Below are 19,721 nucleotides of genomic sequence, written 5' to 3'. Positions count from 1 at the left end.
ATAGGCATCTATCTATATACAATGGGTTCGTCCTAATCTGCTCCACTCTTATTCTTTATACTAGTCTTTTCTATGCGCGATGCGCAAAAACATATGCCCAATATTTATATTTTTAAAAATAACTAATAAATTTTTACTAATTAAAATCAAAGTGAAATAAAATTTATTTATTATATTAATCTAATATATAATGAATATATAATGTTTTACAAATATTGTTATAATTAAAGAATATAAGAAAAGATATGGCAGATTCATGTGCATGGTAAGTAACGGAAAAGATAACGGAAGTTATAACGGTAAGGGTATTTTTGTCCAAAAAATTGTATAGTACAACTTTAGAAGCACAATGTACAAAATGATTAGCATTAAAAATATGGACATAAATGAGGGATATAACTTTAATTGAGACTTATTATGTTTTTAGATAAGACAAACTCATTTCTTATATGAGACAAATTTCTATTCCTTATATATGAGACAAATTTCTATTCCTTATATGAGACAAATTTAATTGTGATGGTGATACAACTAATGTATTTATAGGTATCTATCTATATACAATGGGTTTGACCTAATCTGCTCCACTCTTATTCGTTATATAAGACAAACTCATTTCTTATATGAGACAAATTTCTATTCCTTTCAAATTTAAGTATTTATTAATACACTTATAAATAATTCTGTTATGATTCATTTTTATCAAATTCGACCTATCTCACGAATTGAGACCCGTAAGACGGTCTTACATGAGACTTGCCCTTTCTATATATATTATTCTAACTTGTTCCCGAATCTCATAGCTTAGTTAGTTGCACACCACTGCATACTTACAAAACTATCCTTGATAATTGTTCAAGCAAAGACCAATGGAGAAGATATCAGCAACCCTCTGCGGTTTTCACTTGGCTAAACCCCCTGATGTTGAAAAACCACATCACGGTACGGTAATTATCCTTAACTCCCATCCGATCCACTCTTCCACACACTTTCACGATGGAGGATTACTTATAATATAATAATAATGCTCCCCTGAAATTTAATTTTCATCAGATATCAAAACAGCCGAAGAAAAAAGACACAAAGATCTGTTTGATGCTACCATAAAGGGCAACTGGACAAGAGCTGAAAAAATTCTGAAAGAACATCCAGAGTGCGCTACTCATAGCATCACGATAAGAAACGAAACAGTTGTTCACATTGCAGCCGCCGGAAAAAACAAAGAATTTGTGGGGAAGCTAGTGAAGATTCTGAAGAAGAGGGGAGACGACGAAAGCGGGTGCATATTGGCACAGCAAAATACGTTAGGGTGTTCTGCGTTCTATCTTGCGGTTCTATCAGGAGTTGTGGAGAACGCGGAGGTTATGGTTGAGAAGAACAAAGAGCTGCCAACTATCCGGTCTAAGGATAAATCATCAGATGATATTGGGAAGCTCCCTATCAATCATGCAGCTCTGAGAGGGCATAAGAAAATGGTTGCTTATCTCTTTCAAAAAACACCTTTTGAGATGTTGTTGGAGGCGGATCGCATTCAGCTTCTTCAAGCTACCATTCGCTACGATATGTATGGTATGCAATTCAATACTCTACTCTCTCTCTCTCATCCCAAATTAAAATCATCTAAAGTTAGGTTTGGTGTAAAATCATATTTAGTAGTAAAACTTAAAAATTAAAATCAACTAAGTTGAGACTGATTTACCTTCTACTGTCCTTTGTCCACGAAGACCACAAGACCAGATTTACTTTCTACACACTACCCAATTCAAGTAGTGATTGTGATTTTTCTTAACATTAAAAAAATGTAATAATTATTATTTTTAAATATAATACCTTTACTTGGATATATAAAAGAGTATTACATACATTTCACTACAAAAATATTATATGTCGTATACATGCAATTTAAGTTTTTGTGATTAGCCTAGCAAGTAAAAAAACAAATAAACCCTATAAGTAAAGCAAATAGTATAATTGAACGCTTAAACAAAAAATGGTAAAAGAAATGCAATTGAATAGTCCTCTAATATCTTTCAAAAAAAAAAGAATAGTCCTCTAATATATATATATATATATATATATATATATATATATATATATATATATATGTCCTTATTCAAGTGAGTCCACTCCTTTCCATGAGTCCGTGTGGACAAATCTGATCCATTAAAAATTAGAGATCATGGTACGAGCATAAAGGTGTCTCCTACAGTTAGGGCCTACTGAAGACACCTCATGCCTAACCAATAAATATATATAGGGGCGCGCTCACGTGAGAACGGGTGGCCAGGAAAGAACTAAGAATCAATCGCAACCGTTCACGTGTCCAGATTTAATGAATCAGATGTAATTTTAAAAAACGACGCGGTGGTATTTTTGTAAATAACTTAAACTTTAGTGCAAGTAAAATATGTTAAAAGTGCAAGTAACTGATGAAAATTTGCAAGTAAAATCAATAAAAAGTACAACTATTTTCACTAAATAGTGCAAGTAATTTACCTTGTTAACATTTGTGCACATAATGATAACATCTTTCACATTGGTGCACTTAATGATAACATTTGGTGCAACTAATGATAACGTTGGGTGCACTTAATATTGATGCTTATTGTAAATTATTTGTTACACTTTTAATACATTTTACTTGCACTTAGGTGCACTATATGAAACTGTTACTTGCACTTTTAACACAATTTACTTGCACTTCAATGTTTAATTATTTACAAAAATGACACCGCATTTTTTTTTTTAGAAAATCAGTGTTTTTAATCCGTTAGAACTGGACACGTGGACGTCTGTGAGTGGTTCTGAAAATGTACCAGAATAAAATGTACAAATACACCAAAAAATGCACCACACACCAAAAAATTACACCACACCTCATGATGCATTTCCGAACACTTTGTGATGCATTTATGCACACCTAATGGTAAGTGACTACACGGTCGCATAGAAACGTGACCCTATATCAAAATGTTACTGTTGTTTTTACTAACACATAATTTTCTAATGTTTTGTGGATCATGTATAGATTAACTCTTTGTCAGTGTAGATACCGCATTACAAATCGTAGACCAGGATCCACTATTAGCCACTAAAGAATATGATACTCAAAGAACCGAACATTCTTGCATCTGTTAGCTCGAAAGGCTCTAGCAGAAAGAACCTGGCAAAGATTTCTGGGCTCAATTTGTGCTGTGATCTCTCCACGTTGTAAGACCTATATATATAAATTCTCTCCTATAGGCTATAGATGACAGACACACAAAATTAAGTCTGAATAAACTACTTGTAATTGATTACTATACAGTGTGGGATACCATTCAAGAAAAAACATTAGCAAGGCGGCTACTTAAAATGATCTGGGCTGAGTATCTTAAATTAGCAGAGGAAACGCTGGCGGGGAAAATAAAAAAGGCAGAGATTCTTCATTATGCTGCAAAAGAAGGGAATGTTGAGTTTCTAATCATGATTCTTAACAGCAAACCGGATCTTTTGTGGGAATTCAACAGTAAAGAGCAGAACATTAATTTTCCATATTGTAGTATTACATCGACAGAAAGAAGTTTTTGATTTGGTCTACAGATTTGGACCCTTTAAAGACTTGATCTCTGTCCAACAAGATAATCAACGAAACAACATTCTACATTCAACTGCGAAATTAAGGACTAGCCGTATCAGCAGAGTGAGCTTTAAAGTGGAAAATGGTTCGGAGATAAATAACAAGGTGCGCTTTATTAAGTTCAAGTAACTCTCATTGGGAGGGACTTATTGACTTTAATTTGTTGGTTTGAGTCGATCAGTTATGAATAACATAGACTAATTTATTTCTTTATCGTTATTTACTACCTAGGGTCATAAAGTAGGGTTGACTTATTTCTTTATCACCTAAACATCTCAAACAAACAATACGTACAAATCTCAGAGATTGGAGGCAAAGGATGGAAAACTTAGAAGGAAATATGGAATGAATGGATGAGATGAGAGCTTGGGAACCTTACTGTGATTTCTTCCTCCTTCTACAGAGCTCAAAGAGTGGAGTGGCAAATGAAAGGGATCAGGAGAAAACATAGGGCTACTGTTCTATTTAAATGGGTGCAAAACCCCAGGTTGATTTCAAATGATTGGTTGAGGGAAAATGAGTAATTTTTGCTTGCTTCTATAAAGATCAGACAAAGTTTTGTAGAAATATTTAAGTTCACCTTGCATCATGGATTAAAGTCTCAAAAATAATTTTGGATAACTTAGGGTCAAAAATAGATTTTCTGAAAATAGTTTCTAATTAAAAACACTTAGTTCAGGTTCCACAAGTTCCTTTCCGGTTTCACTCAGATTGACTTTATGGGTCAAAACTTGGTACATAAATATACCCGAAACTTGGATTTTTGAAATAGGATAACTCTTGGTGTTGAATTTATTTAAAAACTCAATTTAAAATATTTTAATTTATACACCGTTTTCGAAAAAAAATTTAAAAGAGTGAAAATAAATATTTTAGAATTTTGTAAAATAGGATTTAAGAAAATTATTTTTGGGTTGTCACAGTAATATTATGAAAATTAGCTTGCATAAAAATAAAAGAAAGGAGAGAGACAGGAAAATAAATTATTCGAAAAGTGTCTCCTTATTAAAAATTTAAGAAAATATTTTCTATCAAATTGTACTTTATTCCGTTAACCAGAATATTGACTTTCCTTTGACTTTATTATTTTGTTTGAGTAGCAAAACACAAAAATTTTCAAAAAATGACTTCTGGAAGGTTTCCAAACGAATCCTTAAAAAAGAATCTTAGAGCATTTTGATATTCTATCATAGAAAGGGAATCCCTAATCTGGGGATGCAGTTGAGTGGAAGGGATTCATCCATCCTTAACCAAAAGTCAAGGGTTCGATCATTGGCTATGGGTATGGAGCAACCTTAAAACTCTAGGCCAGTTGTCCCACCAAAAAGAGGTGCCTACAATTCAACAATGGGATTAGTCACTATGTTCGACGGTGAAAATCCTGAGTACACCCAAAAAAATAGAAATGGAATCCCAAGTGTCCGAAGGTTCTTGCCCAGTGATTTATCATGTTAGCGGATAAAAATAAAAGTTAGCCAGGAAGGGCGTTTATAGCTAAGGGTATCATTGTATTTTCCCCTTCCCGCATTCTGTTAGGAGTTAGAACTACTCTTCCAACATCTATATATATATATATATATATATATATATATATATATATATATATATATATATATAGAGGTTGTTATCCTCTCTGTAACAAATCGAGTTTTACCGCCATAATTGAGATATTTTCCAGAACCTATTTTCTCTATAGAAGGAGCCAATCATTCAAAGGAGCCAATCAATAAAAGATGGCAAGGAAAATAGGTTTTGTAAGACATGTGTTACCTTTTGCCTTGATTAAACTTCTTACGACTTCTAGGGTCTTTCCTCCAAGTCCTCTTCCTAAAAATCTTTCCTAAGCTTGGTGATGGGGAATTCTTTGTCTGAACTCCGGGAGGGGATTTTCGAGTGGTAGAGGAGAAGGTGGGAGGGAAAGGTTCTAAAGGCTTTCTAATCCCTTTTATATAGGTTTAGGAATCCTAATCAGAGTCTAATTAATAGTGGACCCTATTTCCTTATTCTAAGAGGCTTGGGACTTTAATATGGGTAAGGGTCCGCGATCCTCCATGGACCATATTAATTAATTAAAGGATCCTGACTGAATTAAGTTCTTTTAACTATTCTTTAACGGAATTAATTAAATAATTAATCCGAGCTTAAATAGCGTAACACGGGGTGTTACACTTTATTTCCATTTGGTAAGGAGACATATTTTCCATTAGTTTTACTAGGATTGATAAGAAGATTTTTAAGTACACAAACCACGCACCTTAAGCACACAAACAAAGCACCTTAAGTACACAAACCACGCACCTTAAGCACACAACAAATCACCTTAAGAACACAAATCACGCACCTAAGGTTTTAAAATGGCTCACCTTAAGTTTCACACAACTGACGCACCTTAAGCATACAAATCACGCACCTTAAGAATGAAAATCACGTACCTTAAGTTTCAACAACTACTCACATTAAGCACAAAACTCATGCACCTTAAGCACAAAACCCACGCACCTTAAACATAAAAACCACGCACCTTAAGCACAAAAATCATGCACTTTAAGTTTCAACAACTACTCACATTAAGCACAAAACTCATGCACCTTAAGCACAAAAACCACGCACCTTAAGAAGGAAAACCATGCACCTTAAATTTGACCTAGATGCAAAAATTACCAAATTGCCGCCACATTTTTTTTTTTTAAATTTTGATAATCCTGAACATTGGTTTAAGAAAAATCAATGTCACATATTTAACCGCAGAACCGCACGGAAACTGAATATATATATATATATACTAGTATTTGCCCCGTGCGATGCACGGCCTATACATTATAAGTACTATTGTTATGTTATGATAATAAGAATAATTAGGTTAAAAAGATTTTTTACCAAGACTATGTAGTCTAATGGTACCCGGGTTGGACTTCCATTTGGAAGGTTCCTGAAAGCATTATAGGTTGAGAAAATATATGGATAGATACTACATTGTAATAGAGCCAATAGCATTCAAAAAAGGTTAAAAACTTCCTAAAAATAAACATTTATAAATATAATGATTTTATTATTATAAATATAAAATATAAATAAAAAATATAAAAAATAAAAGATATTACCATGTTCAATATAATAATACACTTGAACTTCCATATATTTAGTCAAGTATCTATTTTCATATAATACAAAATTAAAATGATTTTTTTTATATAATACAAAATTAAAATTATTCTATGAGTTGGAAATAAATAATATGAGGTTTACTCTTCGTACATTTGACTTTTTGAATCTTCAACTCTCCAGTCTTTAATTTCTCAGATCTTCAACTCTTCGGTCTTCTCCTATCTTACAATTACTATTTTTTTTTGGTGACATTGAGGCTCTCAAGAGAGCATTATCTAATCCTTAAGTAAGGAGTGTTACAAGCATCCGCCCGAATTAAATCCGCAAGCTCGGCTGGAGCGTTCTCCAGAATGGTTGTCCCCCAGTCCATATGTAACACCCCGTGTTACGGCCTTCAATCCCGGATTAATTATTTAATTAATCTCGTTAATAATAATTAAATATGATTTAATTATGTTAGGTTTACCTTTAATTAATTAGTAAGGTCCACCATGAACCGTGGACCCTTGCCCGAATAAGAATCTTAAGCCTGTTAGGAATAAAGGAAGTAGGCCTTTTACTATTCAGATTATGATTAGGATCCTCTTTAATTAATATGGTCCACTATGGACCATGGACCCTTATCCCTAAAACAAGCCCTAGCCCTATAAGGAATAGAATTAGTAAACCCATACCATTCAGGCCCTAACTAGGAGTCTTAAATATATAAATAGGGAACTTAGGAGGCACCTAGAATCCCCACCACAATAATCTCTCACCACCCAAAGAGTTCCAAGAATCCCCTTAGGAGAAATCAAGAAATCAAGAAAGCTTAAAGAAAGATCCTTCATAGCCAAGGAATTAATTAAGGCTAAGAGGTAACCCATGTCTCAACAAAACCTATTTTCATAGTTATGATTCCCCCTTAGGGTTTCCCCATATTATTGTGTATTAATGACTTGTGATGATTATTATTGATGATTGATGTGATGATCTCATGGGGGATCTTGATAATCTTGATATTGGGAGATTCTTGATAATTATGATGTTCTTGATGATTATATGGAGTTCTTGATGATTATGTGTTGTTCTTGATAATTGTGTGATGCCCTTGATGCTTATGTGTTATTCCTACCGAATCTTGCAATTAGAAGGCGAATCGTATTCTTGTTGATATAAAAATGATTAGAACCCTAGGTTGTATCGTATGATATTATTCTTGGATTATCGGGTGGGGTAATCGCATGTTTGGGTGTTGATTATGTTTAGAAAAGCATGATAGGTTATGTGCCGTTCGTTTCTCGTATTTGATCCGTTAATTGTCTACGTGTTGTCGTTGACTGCGTTGTAAAGTGTCTAAGCATGGTTTCGGGTTCCACAATGGTTCCCGGGGCGAAATTGTGTGATAAGAGTCAGTGGGGGGTAGGGGACCCGCCACCTACCCACGGCTGGAATGGTGATCCCGACAGCGGGCAGCTGCCCGCCGGCGACCCGCTGCCCGGAATAGTGAATCCGGCGGGCAGCCGGCGGGTGGCCCCCCACCCATCGGCTACCCGCTGGAATTTTCCCCATCTTGGGTTCCCGGCTTCCCCGTTTGATGTTTCCCCGTCCCCCGTGGTGTCCCAACGGACTCCGTTTATCGTGCCTATGTCTAGTTTGATATTTCGGGTACCGTTCGTAGGTTTATGAGTCTATTATATTGCATGCTAGTTGAATTGGTATCCCGTTGACCTAGGTGGAAGAAGTATGAACCCCTTAGGACTATTCTTAGTATGTGATGGATCACGCATAGGTTTTGTTATACGTTTTCTCCCCCTTCCCGTGGGTTGCATGTACCTGCTATGTGTTATGTGTGCATGTAACCCCGAGTTGGTTAAGATCAATCGGGCTATACGGGCAGTCGGGTGGGCTGAGAACCATACCGGCTGTTAACCAGGCTGGTAGAGACCGGTCAGGTATATAAATATTATATAGGACTAAGTTCCACTATACGGGCAGTCGGATGGGCTGAGAACCATACCGGCTGTTAACCAGGCTGGTAGAGACCGGTCAGGTATATAAATATTATATAGGACTAAGTTCCACTATACGGGCAGTCGGATGGGCTGAGAACCATACCGGCTGTTAACCAGGCTGGTAGAGACCGGTCAGGTATATAAATATTATATAGGACTAAGTTCCACTATACGGGCAGTCGGATGGGCTGAGAACCATACCGGCTGTTAACCAGGCTGGTAGAGACCGGTCAGGTATATAAATATTATATAGGACAAAGGTCCACTATACGGGCAGTTGAATGGGCTGAGAACCATCCCAACTGTTAACCAGGCTGGTAAAGATCGGTCAGGTATATAAATATTATGTAGGACAAAGGTCCATCAGTCGGTTGCGATCGGCTCCTCCGTAATGTGAGACGGGGCAGGGTGCTGCGGGACCGTGTCAGAGCTATATGCGCTGACCCTCATGTATGGGCATGCGATTGGTCCCGTGGCGCCAACAAAGTGTGCTATGTGATGAGATATGGAGGAATTGTGTTTATGAGTATAATGGGGGATGTGACTAAGGGATTTATGCTGGGGATCGTTTATGTTGGGTTATGATTATTAATTATGCTCAGCTTTATCTGTCTTGCATGTTGTGGATTGTATACGCCTGTTATAACTGTTGCTTGTGTCTAGCCTTATCTGTCGAGTCATTCCCGGTTTTAAAAGCTAGAGTCTCATAGGATATATCTTCATGCTTTAAAATGGTTTTCGTATATCTATATATATCTCTATACGTATTGTATTTCAACGCGTTGGAGTGGGTTACCAGCATCTCTCGCTGAACAGATATATTTGGCTTTCAGGCACAGACGAGTAGTTCACTGGAGCGCGCTAGAAGCTTGGACGTAGCTTAGATAGTTTTTCCCTTTCGGCCTGCGTGCCATGATTTAGTACTGATACTATTTGAGGATATTAGTTAGTTAGCCTGTGCACCTGAGTTCTCTAGCTTAGGTGTAGTATAGCACCCCATACTCTTGTACTATGTTTTGGGATTCATCGAGATTTCACCTTTATTTTATAAGTTTTAAATATCCTGAAAATCTGGGGTGTTACACCATATCCTGCCCCATGTTGGCCAACCAATCAGCACATTTGTTTCCTTCCCTATTGATGTGGCAAATCCGCGAAGTTGGAATATTGTCCATGATTTCCAAGCAATCTTTCACCAGAGTTTCCATGGTGTCTAGCCGATTGGCCCCACCCAAAACTATGGCCACCACCGCCGCTGAGTCCATCTCAACCCACACCTTGTCTAGGCCTTCTTCCAGACAGAGCCGTAGACCCTCCCTTATGCCCCACAGTTCTGCCGAGAAGCTATCAGTAAGGCCGACTTTAGTAACAAACCCTTTAACCCACCTACCATTAGCATCTCGCAAGAGGCCCCCAGCGCTAGCTAGACCCGTATTCGCTTTGAAAGACCCATCTGTATTTAATTTCATCCAACCGGGTTGGGGTGAAATCCAGTTTACCCAACGAAATTTCCCCATGGTCATTCCTTTGTTTTTTGCGATAAAAACCCGCGCTTCGGTAGCCATGTTACGTGCCGACTCCATGATGCGAGTGGCCAAATCTCTTTTTCTGTTGAAAACCAGATTATTCCTTGCCTTCCAGATAGGCCAAAGGATGTACACGAAGGTTGAACTCCATGAGGTGCCATCATGCATGACCCTATGACTTTGGCAATTTTTCTTGATCGAATCGGTTAGGGGGGAGAATCTCACAAGCTCCGTGCCTCCACCCGCTTTAGCTAACGCCCAACATTCCACCGCCAAAGGACAACCTCTGAATAAGTGTGATGCCGATTCTTCATCATTACCGCAGCTCTCGCAAGTGCTGTCCGTAGTCAGATTGCGTTTTCTCCTCTCATCGTTGGTAAGGAGTCTATTTTTGAGAAGAATCCAAATGAAAGTCTTCACCTTCTCCACCACGTTGAGCCTCCAGACCCAGGTCCAACTCTCATCTTCAGACACAGAACCTGCAATATGTTTGTAAGCAGAATTGACCGAGAACGTACCTGAATTATGGTCTGGCCATACTAGCTTGTCGCAAGTGTTAACGTCCAAGGGAATGGGGATGGATCGAATCTTGTTGACAAAAACTTCCGGTAGAGCCCCCTGTAGGTTTGCCATGTCCCAGCGGCGATCCGATGTTATGAAGTCACTCACCTTCGTATTTGAGAAACCGTCCGGAATATCGATAGATGATTCAAGACCAAGCGGTTTGTCATTGATCCACCAATCAGACCAAAAGTCCAGGGACTCACCATTACCCACTCTCCATCGGGCTCCTGTTTCAATTACCGATCTTCCTTTAATGATGCTCCTCCAACCCCAGGAAGCATTTGGGGGAGCTGGGGAAGTGAAGAAATTATCATTGTGAATGTATTTGTGCCTTAGAGCTTGCACCCACAGTTTCTCAGGATTATTCATGATTTGCCAAGCTAGTTTGGCTAACAGGGCCAAATTGAAATCCTTAGCCAAGCGGATGCCCAGACCCCAGCATCACAGGGGGTGCACACTTCTTTCCAGTTGATGGGATGAATTTTTCTTTTAGTGTCAGTTGAACCCCAAAGAAAGTCCCTTCATATTTTGTCAATATCGTTGCAAATACCTGTTGGCAGGGCCATAGATTGCATGGAATAAATCGGAACAGTGGCCAAGACAGACTGGACCAGGATTCTCCTACCTGCCAAACTTAAGAAACCAGCTTTCCAATTCGACAGTTTTTTACGCATATTATCCAGAATATAAGAGAAATGGTGTTTAGTAACTCTTTTTTGGAGGATGGGGATACCCAAGTACTTACCCAGATTCTCTGTCACAGGAATGTTGGCTGTGGACCCCACCAAGCGTTTAATCCTGTTGGAAGTGTTAGGAGAACAGTAGATAAGGGATTTGGATAAGTTAATGTGCAAACCTGATCGCCGAGAGAAGGAGTTTAAGCAGCCCATGATAGTCTTGGTTTGAGCTTCAGACGCCTCCCCAAACAACATCAGGTCGTCCGCAAAGAAGAGATGGGACACGCCTAAACCTCCCCTGCCCACATAGATAGGTTTCCAATTCTTCTTTCTAGTTTCAATCTGAATGGTCATGGACAATTTCTCCATGACTAAAATGAACAGATATGGAGCCAGCGGATCCCCTTGCCGTAAGCCTCTCTCGGGAGTAAAAGCCGGGAGTTTCCCCCCATTCCAGAGAATACTAATCGAGCTTTCTCGGAGGGAGAAGAGGATAAGTTTTATCAACCTATCAGGGAACCCAAAGTCTTTCAGCGTTTTTTCTAAGAAACTCCAATCAATGCTGTCATACGCCTTGTGGAGGTCCACTTTCATAACTAGAGAGCCTTTGTTGCCTCTTTTATTTCTCATCCCATTAATGATTTCCTGTGTAAGGACAATATTATCCATCATGGATCTTCCCGGAAGGAAGCTGTTCTGATGGGGGCCCACAAGTTTATCCATAAACGGTCTCATCCTGTTAACAATAACTTTGGAGATAATCTTAAATATCACATTTAAAAGGGTAATAGGTCTGAAATCAGCCGCGCTCTCAGGATTATCCTTTTTGGGGATAAGCGTGACAAAGGATTCCAGTAGACTTACCGGTACCTCACCTGTTATCAAAGCTTCGTTGACAAGATCCGTAATGGGGTTACTAACCACTTCCCAGAAATCTTGATAGAAAGCTGCCTGGATACCGTCCGGGCCCGGGCTTCCCATTCTTTTCATACCAAAAACCGCCTTTCTAACTTCCTCAGAATCAGCCCGCCGAACTAAAGTAGAAGCTTCGGCCGTGTCCAGGCTATATCCGTGGTGCTCAACTGAGACGTTCTGCCCTTCTGAATTGTTCCTGTGAAACAAATTAAAAAAGAAACTAGTTACGTGGTCTTTAAGGACCACCGGGTCAGATATCCACTCACCATTGAGATTTAGAGCCCGGATTCTCCATCTGTTTCTTCGAATTATAGTGGATTTATGGTAGAAGTTCGTATTTTTATCCCCGTCCTCAATCCAAGCCCTCCTTGATTTTTGAAACCAAAGGAGCTCCTCTTGAGCCAGTGTCAAATTGAGTTCTTGAATGAGTTTATGTTCCAAAATTTGGAGACCACGGGCATTGTTATACCAAGGAGACATTTGTATCCCTTTAATCCGACTTTGAAGGTGATTTTTCCTTTTAAAAATGTTACCAAACACATCATTATTCCACTTTTTACTCCACAGCGTCACTTGGTGGATGACTCCCACCACGTTTCCCGATGTGTCACCCCAAGCCGATTTCCAAACATCCTTGTATTCCGGATGCGTAAGCCAGGCTGCCTCAAAACGGAAAGGTCTATCTTTCCTCTCCGGGGCCGATCCTGCAACACTAATGAAAGAAATAGGGTGGTGATCAGAGTGGGTTCTGGTGAGAACCCTTGCTTTTGGCTTCTGGAAAACCATGTTGAGCATCTAGGTTCCAGAAAACCCTATCTAATTTTCTTCTCATAACAGTACGGCCACCAATCTGCCGTAACCAAGTATAAACAGGCCCTATCGAGTTAACTTCCATGAGGCCACATTCTTCATAAGCATTACAGAACCTCGAAATATTGTTCATATTCACTTGCTCGTTTCCCCAATGATCGTTGATTTTAGCGATGTCATTAAAGTCCCCAAGCATGACCCACGGCCCCGACCGAGAGTACCCGAAGTCTTTGCAATCCTTCCAAAACATTTCTTTGGCCCTTAAATTGGGCCTAACATACGCGAAAGATAAAGTAAGATCGGGAATCCCACCCTCTTTCACCTTGCAGTGAATGGTCTGAGAATTACTTCTAACCACCTCTAAGTCAAGAATGTTTTTTTTCCAAACTAAGAGGAGACCACCTGCAAAACCAAGAGTATTAACCATAAACGAATTATCGAAACCCAAATTACGCAATACCTTAAGGAGTTTGTCGGCTTTGTTGGTTTTGGTCTCCAAGAAGCAAATGGCCCCCACCTCCCTATCCGAAAGAAGAGATTTGGTGTGGTGGATAGTTTCCCGGTTCCCAACACCCCGACAGTTCCAAGAAATCGCAATCATTGGGAAGGATTGCGGGGTAAGGAAGTTTGGCTACCGCCCTCCTTACGCGTATTCCTCGTGTAATGATTTGTTACTGGTCCATCTGTCGGGTGGACAACTGATTCTTGCTCCGGCATAGAACCAAAGATGAAGACACGTTCATCGTTTGCATGACTAGGCGCCACTTCTTTTGGAGTAAAAGTGGCCGAAGCCGTGTTTTAGTTACGGTTGCAGGTAGGTTTAGGAGCTGCATTATTATTTCCAGCTTGTTTAGCCTTACCAGGCTTCTTATTTTTCCTGTTTCTTCCTTCCACGAAGATAGGAGCATCATGCAGCTCACCAATATCCTGTAGAGCAGAGAACAAATTAGGATCAGAAAAGGAGGGAGAGGGGTCACTCACCGTTGCCGCAGCCGTGGTGGATTTGCCTTTGTCTTTCCTCCGTTCACCAACTTTTTCCGCCGGAGCCTTCTGTTTTGCCGCCGACTTTTGGCCGTCGACGTGGGTAGATTTAGGGGCCTGCGATTTAGGGGCAGATTTGGGTCCCTTGTTCTTCCCCTTTTCTTTGGCTCTGGAATGTTTGTTCGAGACTATCATCCAAGCTCCGTATTTTTCAGGCACTTGGATGACTTTTGGCCCTTCTTCTTGCCCAGATTTTTCAACCTGCATCCCTGCATCAGCATGGAGGTCCGAATTCGAGTGTTCCGGGGTCATGGTTTTGGCGCAGTTGGTCGAGACGTGCCCAACTTCTCCGCACCCAAAGCAGATGGCGTGAAGCCCTTCGAATGATACCTTCTGAAGCACTTCATCAACTGCCACCATAGAGCCTAGCGGTTTGCGAAGATCGATCTCCACAGCCGCTCTTGCAAATCTCACCCTTTCGATCCCCGCCGTGGTTTTGTCGACTTTAATGGTCTTCCCCACCGGCTCAAGGATTTTTTTGATCACATCTTCACGGAAAAGTTCTACTGGCAGGCCTGGCAGACGAACCCACACCACCATACTCTCCAGCTTCGCGGTTTGAGGATCAAAATTCCTCCGCCATCTTTGGGGGATAATATAGCAGTCGAACAGTTTCCACGGGCCATCCAACAACACATGTCTGTAGTCAGATGCTAGATCAAACCTCGCCATATAGAAGCCCATGCCAACGTCCAGTAACTCTACCTTGCCCGACGTGTTCCAAAGTCGAAGGAGGCGTTGTTGCAGGAGCATGAAAGCCGTAGGCTTTCCCAGGAACTTGAGAATCAAGGCCTTGTGCCAAGGTCTTTCGAGTTCCGCTCGAAGTTCTTTGGGGATTTTAACAACTGGAACCCCTTCATAGATTACGCTTTTGGTCTCTTCCAGTTCCATCACCGATCCATCTTCTAGCCAATCATCATCCACTTTCTCCGACATAGGATCATCTCCCACCAGTGTCGAGTCCACAGCAGTTTCCGCAAACGATCTCTTGAGGATTCTAACCCGCTTGGGTGCGGGTTGAGACTTTCCAGCCTCCCCTTCCACCACCGGAGAGGAGGTTGCCGGCGGCGTTGCAGCCGCGACATCCATGGAAAGATACCCCTTAACGGAAACTTACCAAAACAGAGTCGACGTGGAGAGGAAAGTCTTAGAGAGAATTTTGGAAAAATTTCATCTTAAAATTACTATAAATGTAGTCAGATCAGACCCTAAATTCATATTGATATAATTAAGTATATTATTCAACACTGAGCCCAAACCAAAATTCTATTGATGATTCACTAAATTTTTAGCCCAAAACCCGAGCTCAATACCCCAACTATAACTACCCAATAAGAAACTCTAGACCATATCTGCTGACGATTCATCTCCTCCCCTCTAGATTACTTAGACAAAATCTCCTAGCTAAGCTGCTTCGGACAACTTGGGGTTTCAATGGAATCGCCAGTCTGCGGTAAAATCTTTCATTTTCTGTTTGATCTTTTCCGTACCTATCACTTTGCTCATTGAAGAATTTTTGTAAATCTAGGTTTACGTTTCTTTACATCCCGTATTTTATTTTATTTTATTTATGTATTTATTTTTTTTTACATATTTGTTGTTTTCCAGTTCACCTGGAATGTTATCTAAGCAGAGTGGAGTTTAGTGGAGCAATCTGAAGGTTGTTGACTCTCGTTATGGACTCGATTGTCGTCAAGGTTTATTTTTTGCCCATGATTGGACTCAATTTTCATCAAGGTTTTGTTTTTGCCCATGATTCCGTTTTTTCTTGATTTCTTCTAATTGTATTCTTTTTTTTTTTTTTTTTTTTTTTTTTTACTTGTTCCTGAATATGCCACTTATTTGAACAAAACTTGTAGGATGTTAGGGGTTCTTTGATCTTTCATAGTACTCCGATGGTTCTTTGATCTTTCATACTACTCTGATACGATTTTTTTTGGACTATGTTTATTAGTTGTCAGATCTGCTATTGCATGTGTTGTTTTCGTAGTTTTAGATGAACAAATACCATTGAAATAATTTTGGCACAAGTGTCAAATAGACTCATCTACTACTGCGAAGTGCTCAATTCTCACCATGAACTAAATTAAGTGTCAAATAGGTCCATCTACCAGCTAAATTTGTTCGATTGGCATTTTTTACAAGTTCCTAGCATGTCGTTGCCTATCAAATTATTAAAAACAAATAAATAAATAGAATAAAAAATTAAAAAAATTAATTAAAAAAAAATATCGTCGGACAGCCGGTAGCTGATATTCTTTTTTTTATTATTATTTTATTTTAATTTTTTATTCTATTTATTTATTATTTTTAATAATTAAATATGCAACCTGCTAGAAACCTGTAAAAAATGTCAATTGAACAAATTTAGCTGGTAGATGAACCTATTTGACACTTAATTTAGTTTGTGGTGGGAATTGAACACTTCACAGTAGTAGATGGGTCTATTTGACACTTGTGCCAATAATTTTTTATTAACCATCGTTTTTAAATAATCCTAAAATGATTCCGATTTTTAGTTGACTATGTTAATTGGTTGTCAGATCTTCTAGTGCATGTGTTGTTTTCTGTGTTTTAGATGATCGAATAACATTCAAATAATTTGTTGTTAACTATTTATTGTCTATAATCAACTTTAACTATATTTGTAAACACGGATTTGTTATTATTATTAATTAATACAACAAATGCAAAAAAAAAAAAATGATTTGAAAAGACGGATGAATGTCAATATATAATTTACGTCTAAGCTTCATTTTTCTTTTTATAGTTCAAAATTCATCCAATTTCTTCCTATGTATTTCGAATTTCAGATTATACCCTACTAACTTGCTTTTTTCTATTGCATGCAGTTTTCTAAGATATTCGACTATGCTTCAAAAAAGATAAGCTTATTTATTCAATACACTAATCTCTACTGGTTTTCATATATTGCATCAATGCATCATATATTGCATCTGTCAACTTTTTTCTTAGTATTGTAAAATACTCTGTACTAATCTGTACTGCTTTTCATATATTGCATCTGTCAACTTTTTTCTTAGTATTGTAAAAATTTCTGAACAAAAATATGAATTTACTTACATTTGTTGTCTATATTTCAGTTATATGTTGTTGGACTGTTGTTTGGAGATTTCAATTCTGATAAGCACATCTCAATTCGTGATTTTTTAAAATATTTTACCATGTTATAGGTCATGTCATCGCAGTTTTCAGATTTATGTATGTTGCGGTGATCTCCATCCTCAATAATCTGTTTTCTGTTATTCTACTAATTTAATCTGTTTATTTATTTATTTATTGTACTAATAAGTTATTCTAAGTGCATTTATAATAATAATAAAAAATAAAAAAGATACATTGTGTACTAACCTTTGTATCAGGTAGATGTCTCCTCTTTTTGCCAGTAACTGTAAAACTTCTTAACTTCTTCATGGATGATGCAGTTTCTAATCTCCTGATTTATCTGCTGTGATCTTAAAGGAATGCCTGTTTATCAAAGTGTTTTTTCTTCTAGTACTGGTTCAAACTCAAGGAACTCATCATTTGTTCAAGGAGGAAATGGACGTAGTTGCCATAGAAGTCCTTTGAATTCTGGGCTTTGGATTTTGTAGATCTTGGATTGTGGGTTATGCATCTGGATGAAACTTTGGAGCTCTTCTCCTTTTGTCCATTTCGACGACAATTTGGAGGATTTTGGTAGAACTTTACGTTTGAGGAATTGGCTCTCAAATGTTTGTATTTATAGTTAAACTAATACTTGTTAGTTATTAATTATTAATTGTTATCGGAGAGTGAACTATCCGTCTTTCCAGGTGCTGTAATCATTGTATTAATGTTTAAATAAATGTTATTTATGTTTTTATGATAAATAAATGTTGTGGCTGTGCGGATTTCCAATAATAATCATTTCAGTTTTTTGCTTGGGAATGAACATGCACATGTTGGCTGGAATTGGCGGGAACTATGGATTCTGCTTTATTATAATAGAAGAAGAAGATGCCTCTAACAAGTATGAATAACAAGAAGTCACCTTGGTACCCGGATTGGACTTCCATGTGGAAGATTGTATGTTCAAGTCTCAGTGGAGGCGTTATTAGCTCTTTGTGTTTCAGTAGGTTGAGAAAGTATATGAACAGATACTACATTGTAATAGAGCTAGTAGCATTCAAAAAAAAAAAAACAAGAAGTCACCTTAATTCAAGTTACATAATTAGTTTGTGTACTACTTGTTGAGATTAATAAGAACAAGAAAAATAATAATGGCAGTAAAGGATAAAGAAGACAAGATTTACGTGGTTCGGCAATGTGCCTACATCCACGGGAGTGAAAGTATTCTCTTATTATTTGTGATGGTGTACAAGTGATGAGATACATTGATTATATTTATAGGCATATAATCTCCCTTTCACTCCTATTCCTTATATGAGACAAACTCATATTCCTAATCCTTATATGAGACAAACACAACAAATCTCCACCTTGGCGAATATGCTCTCTAGGAGAAAAAGATAACTCAACAAATCTCCACCTTGGCGAATAAGCCCTTTAGGAGAAAATACTTATCTAACCATCTCCACCTTCGCAAATAAGCCCTTTAGGAGAAAAAACTCATCTCATAGTCTCCTTGGATTAGGACCACCATGTTCATTTAACATCTGGAAACACCCAACAAGTCCAAACAATGTTTGAACTTGTCACTAGTAACTGCCTTTGTCAACATGTCTGCTGCATTCTCACTTGTATGAATTTTCTGCAACAAAATCTCACCAGAAGCAACCAACTCTCTGGCCTTATGAAACCTTACATCAATATGTTTGGTTCTGGCATGGTATACTTGATTTTTAGCTAAGAAAATGGCACTTTGATTGTCACAGTGTAATTGAACTCCATCTTGCTCAATACCTAACTCCTTAATCAAACCTGAAAGCCACAAAGCCTCTTTAGCTGCCTCAGTCACAGCCATGTATTCTGCTTCAGTTGTAGACAAAGCTACAATAGACTGAACTGATGATCTCCAGCAAATAGGACCACCCCCAAGAGTAAAAACATACCCTGTTGTAGAACGTCTATTATCCATGTCACCAGCATAATCAGAATCCACATATCCCATGAGTACATGCTCATTCTGTTGACTTCCAAATACAATACCATGCTCCATAGTGCCCCTTAAGTACCGGAGAATCCATTTAACTGTTTCCCAATGCTGCTTCCCAGGTTTAGACATGTACTTACTAACTTGGCTAACAGCATGAGCCAAATCAGGTCGAGTACAAACCATTGCATACATTAAACAACCAACTGCACTAGCATAAGGAACCTTTGCCATATTTTCAATCTCACTAACTGTTTGGGGACACTGATTGGATGAGAGTTTAAAATGATTAGCCAAAGGGGTACTAACCGGTTTAGACTTACTCATCCCAAACCTGTCAAGAATTTTCTCTATATAACTCTGTTGAGTTAGCCA

At 38.4% G+C, this 19,721-nt stretch overlaps 2 protein-coding genes across 5 annotated transcripts; one reads left to right on the top strand and one right to left on the bottom strand.

The window, feature by feature from the left end:
* Positions 1-735: 735 nt before the first annotated feature.
* LOC109157124 lies at positions 736-15,932 on the top strand. Of its 4 annotated transcripts, none has more exons than XR_002050180.1 (5): positions 736-942; positions 1,054-1,569; positions 3,045-3,210; positions 3,308-3,724; positions 3,923-4,231. XR_002050180.1 is itself a non-coding variant. In XM_019305011.1 (5 exons), exons 1-3 carry the CDS (start codon positions 870-872, stop codon positions 3,136-3,138), a joined length of 678 nt encoding a protein of 225 aa, XP_019160556.1. In that variant the 5' UTR covers positions 745-869; the 3' UTR covers positions 3,139-3,210; positions 3,308-3,724; positions 15,860-15,932. The 4 variants fall into 4 exon arrangements, 2 of the variants coding, with proteins under 2 accessions (XP_019160555.1, XP_019160556.1); XR_002050179.1 differs by having other exon boundaries at positions 739-947; positions 3,050-3,210; positions 3,923-4,230; XM_019305011.1 differs by lacking the exon at positions 3,923-4,231 and adding an exon at positions 15,860-15,932 and having other exon boundaries at positions 745-942; positions 3,050-3,210.
* Positions 11,330-15,340, bottom strand: LOC109157066. Its single transcript, XM_019304947.1, has 3 exons — positions 14,017-15,340; positions 13,272-13,612; positions 11,330-13,174 (listed from the first exon to the last, which is right to left on the bottom strand). The coding sequence occupies exons 1-3, from the start codon at positions 15,338-15,340 to the stop codon at positions 11,330-11,332; spliced, it is 3,510 nt and encodes a 1,169-aa protein (XP_019160492.1).
* Positions 15,933-19,721: the final 3,789 nt, after the last annotated feature.

This window comes from Ipomoea nil, unplaced genomic scaffold, assembly GCF_001879475.1.
Source record: "Ipomoea nil cultivar Tokyo-kokei standard unplaced genomic scaffold, Asagao_1.1 scaffold2761, whole genome shotgun sequence".
NCBI classification, from domain to species: domain Eukaryota; kingdom Viridiplantae; phylum Streptophyta; class Magnoliopsida; order Solanales; family Convolvulaceae; genus Ipomoea; species Ipomoea nil.
Note: the sequence above shows the minus strand (reverse complement) of the source record. Positions and strands in the feature narration are given on the sequence as shown.

What these genes read in the sequence shown, in the direction of transcription:
- LOC109157124 (XM_019305010.1), top strand. Translation starts at nt 870, where the DNA reads ATGGAGAAGATATCAGCAACCCTCTGCGGTTTTCACTTGGCTAAACCC. An exon ending in TGTTGAAAAACCACATCACG is followed by an intron (nt 943 to 1,053) that starts GTACGGTAATTA and finishes AATTTTCATCAG; the next exon opens with ATATCAAAACAGCCGAAGAA. An exon ending in CATTCGCTACGATATGTATG is followed by an intron (nt 1,570 to 3,307) that starts GTATGCAATTCA and finishes ATTACTATACAG; the next exon opens with TGTGGGATACCATTCAAGAA.
- LOC109157066 (XM_019304947.1), bottom strand. Translation starts at nt 15,340, where the DNA reads ATGGATGTCGCGGCTGCAACGCCGCCGGCAACCTCCTCTCCGGTGGTG. An exon ending in TCCTAAACCTACCTGCAACC is followed by an intron (nt 13,613 to 14,016) that starts GTAACTAAAACA and finishes TTGGTTTTGCAG; the next exon opens with GTGGTCTCCTCTTAGTTTGG. An exon ending in AAGTTAACTCGATAGGGCCT is followed by an intron (nt 13,175 to 13,271) that starts GTTTATACTTGG and finishes ATGGTTTTCCAG; the next exon opens with AAGCCAAAAGCAAGGGTTCT.